Source organism: Pterocles gutturalis, unplaced genomic scaffold (assembly GCF_000699245.1).
Source record: "Pterocles gutturalis isolate BGI_N339 unplaced genomic scaffold, ASM69924v1 scaffold21191, whole genome shotgun sequence".
Lineage (NCBI taxonomy): Eukaryota > Metazoa > Chordata > Aves > Pterocliformes > Pteroclidae > Pterocles > Pterocles gutturalis.
The window spans coordinates 310-8,571 of NW_010100900.1; the positions used below are offsets into that span (position 1 = coordinate 310).

At 48.0% G+C, this 8,262-nt stretch overlaps 1 protein-coding gene across 1 annotated transcript; it reads left to right on the forward strand.

Annotated features, from left to right (window-relative positions):
- Positions 1-502: 502 nt before the first annotated feature.
- Positions 503-6,595, forward strand: LOC104467694 (chromosome unknown open reading frame, human C7orf26; the record flags this gene model as incomplete). Its single annotated transcript, XM_010081556.1, has 5 exons — positions 503-724; positions 1,560-1,725; positions 3,565-4,092; positions 5,740-5,779; positions 6,388-6,595. Coding segments are annotated over 5 exons (1,164 nt in total), but the record flags the coding sequence as incomplete, so codon positions are not given.
- Positions 6,596-8,262: the final 1,667 nt, after the last annotated feature.

Consider the following 8,262-nt stretch of genomic DNA (forward strand, 5'->3'; position numbering starts at 1 on the left):
GGCTGTAGCAAGGTTTTTAGATAGTGGATGTGAGCTGGAGCTGAGGTGGGGACCTTCCAGAAAGCTGCAGCCAGAAACCACAGCTGCTGGTGAATGTTGGGGTGGGCTGGGGTCTGGTGGGCTTCTGGGCTTAGCCATGACCCCCCTGCCCAGGCTGCCCAGCAGTGCCCTTAGTGCAGGTTTTTGGAGAAGGAGGAAATACGTTCCACCCTGATATTAGTGTCTTATCTCTGTTGGTGAGCAGTGCTTGCTAGTACGTGCCCATGAGCACATACCACCTCGGGTATGCAGGTATTCAAATACCATCTACAGCTCTTCTGTGTAAGTAGCTGAATGCAGTGGTGGTTCAGGAAGCTCGAATATGTGTGCTGTATGTAACGACTGAGTTTCCAATACCTGAGGGAAGCTCTCAGCCTCTGCTGTTCCCATTTTTGACCAAAGCAGCTCTCGATTCTTCACAAGCCCCAGTATATTTTACAGCTTTGCTTTTGTTTTCTTGCAGAGATTGAATTCACTTCAGGAACTTCAGCTCCTTGAGATCATATGTAATTATTTCCAAGAGCAAACCAAGGATTCAGTCCGGCAGATCATCTTCTCATCTCTCTTTAGCCCTCAAGGAAACAAAGCAGATGACAGCAGGATGGCTTTACTAGGAAAGCTGGTTTCCATGGCAGTGGCTGTGTGCAGAGTTCCTGTTCTGGAATGTGCTGCCTTCTGGCTGCAGGTACAGCTGTGCAGGCAGGACGGTCTCAGGGGAAGAGCGAGGGAGTGTCCCTTGATGGGTACAGGTGGACTGAGGCAGAGTGTCACCTAACAGTCGCAGTCAGCTGCTCTTCTGTGGCAGTTTCAGCTGATAACACAGCTGGCTGCTGCGGCTGCATTCACCAGACCTCTGTACTCACGTCTGCTCCTTTGGTGTAAAAAAAGGTAGAGCTTTTCCAATCTGTGTATGTGCTGCACTGGCAGAAGAAGATTTGGGTTTATTTACTGTGGGTGAAAGTTGGTTGGTTGGTTGTTTTTTTTCCACCTGACCCAACCCTATGTATGTGGAGGGTTTGACCAACACAGGGACCAAAACCGAGGCAGTTCCTGGTCACATTGTCCAAAGAAGCTGGCTCTGAGTTTGGGAAATAAACTGTCCCTCATGTAGAAGTTTGGGCATGGCAGAAGAGGCAAATCTCTCTCTAGAGATTTAGGCACAAAATACCTGTGTTGATATCCGTGGATGCAGTGTGTTAGGGATCTGCTGTATGTCCTCCTTTCCCATTGGACTCCCACTGTAGACCTTGGGAAGTGCATCTATGTTCCCGCTGCCTTTGCAGGATGTGCAGAAGTCACCTGCTTTCCAGGCAGGGATGAGCAGAAAGACTGTGCTGGGAGGGAAGGGTGGGAGAAGCACGCTGTAATTTTGGGAAAGTGGAAACACCAATGCTGAAACAGCGAAGGGGCTGGGTGAGGTGGGCAGGCAGAGTGCTTGGGCAACACAGACTTTGAAGTCAGCTCTGTAGAACTTTCTGTGATTGGGTTTAATCTGCTTTCCGTTGTGCGCTGTCCTGCAGCGAACCCCCGCCGTGTACTGTGTGAGGCTGGCCCGAGCCTTGGTGGATGACTACTGCAACTTGCTGCCAGGGTCCATCCAGACGCTGAAGCAGATATTCAGTGCCAGTCCTCGCTTCTGCTGCCAGTTCATTACATCCGTCACAGCTCTCTATGACCTCTCTTCAGGTAAATGTTTCCAAACTATGTCTTTCGAAGTCAGAGGTGCAGAATAACGCAACACAAATTAACTGTTGCAAATGAATTAACTGCTGAAATTCTGAAGATGCTTGTTACCATGTAATTACCGCCAGGAGCAGCTCAGGGGTGTGGCTGTTGCATCGTCTGTCACTGGGATGAAAATAAAAATAATGTCTCAGTGGCTGAAGGGAGAGTCTGCTGGAGAAGCAGCCAGGTGACACCCGACACAAAGGGCAACGTCCTCTGCAGAGGGCAAAGGGACCTTATTGACTGAGCAGCTCTGGGAGTGAAAGCTGATCTGCCTGGGCTGGGCAGTGTGGCCTCCTGTTGTGTGTCACCTACCTGGCAGATAGACTCAGGGCTGACTGTCAGACCAATTCCTTCTGAAAAAGGAGGAAACACAAATTCTGAATGCTTCCAAGCTGGAGCAGGATTTCTGCTGAGCGGGGATGAAAAGTGCAATCAACAGCGTACTGCTTTAACTGTGTGTATGAGCAGCTGGTAGTTGTTGCTCAGACACTAGAAGCACGGAGGAGTCTAAAATAAGACTGATTTACCTTTACTCAGTGAGAGAGATGGAGAGCTCATGGTAGAGTAGGGAATGACCATACACTAAACACCAACATCACATATCATCCAAAAAAGCAAATACTATTTGTTATCAATAAGAGAAGTGTTTGGCACAGTCTTCTCCAGATAAACAGCTCGGTATTAGTGAGAGAGGGCTGCAGGAGCAGACTTTTTAAAAAAAAAAGTATTTGGTAGAGCTTATAGCATATTCTTCCTCAGTATATCTGTTTTGTGCCACCCCTTGGAAGTTCATCCAACTAATTAAAAGATATGTCGGAAAAGAAACATCATGAGTTACAGGAAGTAAATTTTTTTTAATCCCTTGGTTTATTTGAGAAGTTATTGGTAACACAAGAAAAGGAAGCTTGAATTTCAGAGAGAGATCTGTAACTGGACATTCTCCACCATGTCCTGAGGACAGGAGTTAATCACACAAACAGCAGTTACCTGTCATACTTTGAGGTCTCAGAAAAACTACAAACTGGAAAGTACTGGTTCTGTATCAAGTGCATCTAGGTAATTCTGTAGTCCAGGTGATTTGTCCTGTAAGTCATTTCAAGGTACAAAAGACCTGGCGAGATATTTTGGTCTGAGCCCTTTGTTGACACTTGCACAACTCGCAACCAAAGTATGTTGCTCGGTCCAGTGGCCTGACCCTGCGGCGGGATGATGCACGACGACTGTAAAGTCAGTGTTTCTCCTGTCTGTAGCCAAGCTTCAGTTCATGACCACATTTCACCTCTTACCTGAAGCTTGACATAATCTGAAATCCTTTCCCTGTCACATGGTTGTGTTGTGGGGTGAAGTTTTTCTACAAAGACATACGTGTTCAGGTAAGTCTTCAAGGAAATTAGTTGAATGATTGGGGTGAGGAAAAAGAAGTGCCAACAAGTTTTTCCTATTCCCTTGCCCATTGGACTTCCTGTGGCAAGCGATAAATGGAGACTGAGTTTAGAGAAAAAGTGAAGCGGTGACAGGTGGGAGAGAAGAAAATAAAATAAGCATTGCTGGGAAAGGAGATAAATGTTGGCATTTGGTGGTGGAGAAGGTGAAGTTGACAGGAATGTGGTTGTGTCTTCCCTGGGAGAAATGAGCACCTGCCTTTGGTGTCTTGAAAAAAACAGCAGAGCTGGGGAGGTTTTGAAATGGTGATTGTGACAGTGTGGGAAGGGCGTGTGTGAGAGATTAATTAAAGTCTGCTGTCCTGTGCTCCAGTGCAAGGCTCAGCTTGCTCAATAATATCTTTCCAATCTTCAGATGACCTCATCCCTCCTTCGGATCTGCTCGAGTTGATTGTTTCCTGGATCTTTGAAGACCCCCGCTTGATCCTCATCACCTTCCTAAACACTCCGATTGCAGCCAACCTGCCCATAGGGTTTTTAGAGCTCACCCCGCTGACTGGACTGATCCGTTGGTGTGTGAAGGCCCCCCTGGCTTATAAGAGGAAGAAGAAAGCCTCTCTCTCAAACGGACATCCTCCCAGCAAAATTGCCAAGGACTCGACTTCAGAAGAAGACAGAGATTGCCATCAGCTCTATTCAAAACTGCACCTAAGTATCCTGCAGGTTCTTATGATGCTTCAGGGGCATTTAACAGAGAAAAATCTTTACGGGCGTCTGGGGCTAGTCCCCTTTGACCATGTGGTTCCGCTTGTTGAGGAAATTAACAGACTATCTGATGAACTCAATCCTCTCAATGCATCCAAAGAGATTGAACTGGCTCTAGACAGACTGGCTCAGGCTTTGCAAGTGGCCATGGCATCAGGAGCGCTCCTGTGCACTAGAGGTGAGCTGTTGGTGGGGCTGGCAGAGAGCATGGCACAGGATTCTTTTCCTCCAGTGTGAAGAAGTTGGAAGAGGGAGTTCTGGGGTGAGGGGAGTAAAGATCAACGTGTTCACAGCAGAAGTAGTAGTCTGCCACTCTTAGGAAGTGATAGTGCAGGAAGTAGTTCAGGAAAAATAACTGGATGGAGAGTGAGAAAGGAGAGACGGTTGATGCAGGCGATGGGAGCGTTGCTTTGCAGAGCTGAAGAACTGATCTTCGACCTCGCAGTGTGCGCAAGTGGGTTATGGCTGAGCGTCCAGCACGGGGACAAATTTTACCCCCTGAGATTTCCTTGTAGCTGTTAAAAAGCACTGTTTAGTTGTGCTTCAGTTTGACTTCTCCGAGTTTGCCTGCTGGAGGAGGACCGTGAAGCAGATAAACCATGGGGTGGGTGTGCTAGATGAGGAATTTGAAAACCAAACAAAACCCCTTCATCCGGAACTCCTGCACCCTCAGCTCTCCTGTAACGAGACCCCGTTACAACACATACCATTTCAGTTAAACTCAGTAAAGCAGCCCGCTAACGTGGCTTTCATCTCTCTTTCCTGTTGCCAAAGCGAGTTATTTCTGAAAGATCTGCAGAGACGAAAAAGGGAACTGCCACAGCACAGGGTCAGCCAGAAATTATGTTTTCTTAATACCCTCTCCTGAAAACAGGTGATTTTCAGTGCGACCAGGAGGCTTAAATCTCCCCAGCAGCCAGGGCAGTTAGAGCAGACCCTGGCTGGGGAGAGCGGCCTCTGCCCTGGCTGAACTGGTGCTGCTGGTCACATCTCAATGTTCTGCTTTCTGACCTTTCATCCAGTAGCTCTCGGTGTAATAAGAGCAGGCAGGGAAGTGGAGGGTTTTGAGTTGATGGCTTACTTTGGCTGGTTTTTCTTAGCCGTTCACCTGCATTCTGAGCACTTGTCTTACTGTAGAAGTGGAAGGCAGTTTGGTGTGAGTAGCTGCTGAAATACCCGTTGTTTCAGTGTTTTGGGGGAGTGTTTGTCTACAAAGGCAGGAGTGTGATCTCAAGCTGTTTCTGAAAGGACTCCAGCAACAGGATGTGTAGTTAAATACCTTGGTTCTAGCTGTTCTGCTCTAGCAGAAGTTTGGAGATGGTAAAAAAGGTGCAATTTCCAGTTGATAGACTTCAGCAAAAAAAAAAACACCAACCCCTTCTTTGCACTAGGATTGTTTAAAAAAACTCCAAACCACTACAAACCAGGTATGAAGCTTTGCCTAGCTTTGACCTGATGCCTTTCTCATCGTAAATGGCATATGGGCAGAGTCGTACCTTGTGTTTCCTATGTCTTACTTCTTGTTAGCATATTGGTATTGCACGTTCTACACTGAGGCTTGGTCTGCCTTGAAATGAAGCTGCATTTCCCATATGGCAGTGTAGGTTAAATTTCAAATATACAAATAAATAAAGCTGAGATAATGACTGGTGGGGTGGAGAAACATTTTCTCTCCAATGAAGTTTTTGTGCTGAGAGTGGGATTCTGGATCTGCTGAACACTGGAGCTTTTTCAGTAATCTGACCTTCCTAGGAGGGAGAGTGCACAGGAAAATTGCTCCAATTTCTGCTTTACCCTCATTGTCATGTCTTCTGTCCTCTTTCAGATGACTTGAGGACTGTGTGCTCCAGGCTCCCGCATAACAAGTAAGAGATCTTTCTATGGCTGTGCTGGTTTTGATGCTTATTCCAAGACACACGTTTGAGGGCTGCTGAGACAAAATCTCCTCTAAAAATTTGTGTTTACTTCTGGAAGTTGGCCTTCACTCACACGCAGTGTAGCGCAAGGATAAAGGTGAAAGACAGTGCTAGCTACTTCTTCCCTTGCAAGCTGGGCTCGACTGAAGGAGGCTTCAGTGACTCCCACTGTGTACACGATCTTGCCCAGCTTGTGTTAGAACAAATGCACAGAAAGGGAAAATGAAATTACAGTATGGAACCTGCCCCAGAGCTGTCCCATCCCCAACTCCCTGCTTGTTTTACCTGGCCCGAAGCTTAACTACACTTTGCTTCTTGCCTCTTTGCAAAGAGCAACCAAGTTTAAACAGGAAAAAAAAAGGGAAAAAGGAAAAAAAAAAAAAAAAAAAGTCTTCTGGAAGCTGTAAAGAGCATAATTGAATCGCTGTCCTCTCGCCTCTTAGCAGGGCTGTGTGTTGGTTATGAGTTGTCCTTAGAGCCAGGCCCTTCTGGGCTGGGAGAGCCACCACAAAAACCTTCTCTAAATAATCCTCACGTGTCTCAATTTCTCTCCACAGCCTGCTCCAGCTGGTGATTTCAGGTCCAGTACAGCAACCGACCCACGGCGCTCTGCCACCAGGATTTTACCCTCATATCCATACTCCTCCTCTGGGCTACCCTGCGCACGCCACCCACCCAGCGCTCCCGGCTCACCCGGCGCTCCCGGCTCACCCCGTACAAACATTTATACCAGGAATGACATTCCCATACCGACCTATTCGCTAAAATGCTGGGACTGTAGAGCGTACCCAGTTTCCCATAGTCTGAGGAAGACTTGCAAGATGAAACCAGATGTCTCGGGGAACCACATTTTCCTCTTCGGTGTCGAGCTGAGCAGTGCCCGGGTGAGGGATCAGCCCTTCGGCGGTAGAGAAGACGCAGGCAGGCAGGCTGCAGTCGATGCGGACGCAGGGTGCAGATATTAGGGCAGATCGTAGGGATGAAAGGAGGGGGTGGGAAAAGGCAACAGAAACTCCAAATCTGTGCAATGTGGGAAATTTTTTTTTGACCCACATTGTTTTGTATAATCACCAAGGGTATGATACTTAGTTGTGTATTTGTCCTGATCTGTGTACCGCACAGTGAGCCCCGCTGGTCTTGCTCTAGGAGGGCCAGAAGGAAGGGTATGAGATTTTCCAAGCTAGTCCACTCCAGCCTGCTTGTTCCTTTGTAAATGTTTGTATCTATAGCTACTGGAGCTACAGAGTACATGTACACTGTATATTTTTGGAACACAAATGTTTGTTTCAGAAGCACAAGGTAGAGTAAAGCAGCAGTTCCTATTAAAAGAAACAGTTTAAGAAGCATAAAATAATTCTGCCACTTTATCTTTCAAATAGCGATTAGAAGCTCCAACTGGGGCCTGTGCTAGGGAGGGAACAAAACCCCTTCATGGCTGCAGTGACCTGCCATCCTTCTGACTCAGGAAATCCCCCCTTTACACACCTAGAGCAGTGATTCACAAAAGTTTGGGGTGGGATCTGATGCGTTTAATTAATGCTGGCTGGCAAGAAGGGCCAGAGGCTGGCTGCGGCGTGCTGGCCAGCTGCAGGCGAGGCACAGGTGGGTGCAGAGGTGTCCCAGGAAGGGCAGCAGAGCTCGCTGCTCTTGGCACTACGGCAAAACACGTCGCCTACTGCCTGTAGTTGAGCTCTTTTCTGTCATTGTGCTGTGACTCTGCAAGCCCTCTCTGCTGGGTGACAAGGCAAGGAAGAAGGGTTTGTTGTATATGTTAGTGACTTCATTACCAAAAGCCCCGCTGCTGTTGTCCTTATTGGAAGAGATGTGGTGGCTGCAGTTACCTGCTTGCACGTGGGCTGCAAAAACCAGACAAATTAGGTGGAAGCTGTGAAAATCTGATTTGAATGAAGCAGTTGGAAAGGAAACTCTTTGCCCTTCTCTGGAAAGGGAAGGGAAATAAACCATACAATTATAATATTAACCTGGGGTCAGCCCTGAAGCGGTCAGGGTGATCGTTGGGGGTCTCTCCCAACTGAAACATCCTATCCTATCTTATCTCACTGCATGTAGAGCTTCAACGACAAGGAAGAAACCCTTAAAAACTTCTGATTTCAGGATGAGAGTCGTTACCGCCCCGGCCCCCCTTCCAGCGTAGGACAGGGGGAAACCGCGGGAGAGGCGTGTGGCCATCTTGCGTCCCGCTTCCCACGCGTTTGTCCTCAACGATCCATCACTCATTTTAATTTCCCCCTTTAATTAGCAGCTCTGATTCCTCTCCATGTTCCTACTGGGGGCTGCCCACGTGGCCGTAAGCAGCGGATCCCTCTGCGCATGCGCAGGGCCCGAACATCACGTGGTCTCAGACAGCCAATGGGGAGGCGCCTTACTGCGCGGTGCCTCCGGAAGGGAAATTCCCGGCCGGTGTCCGCAGC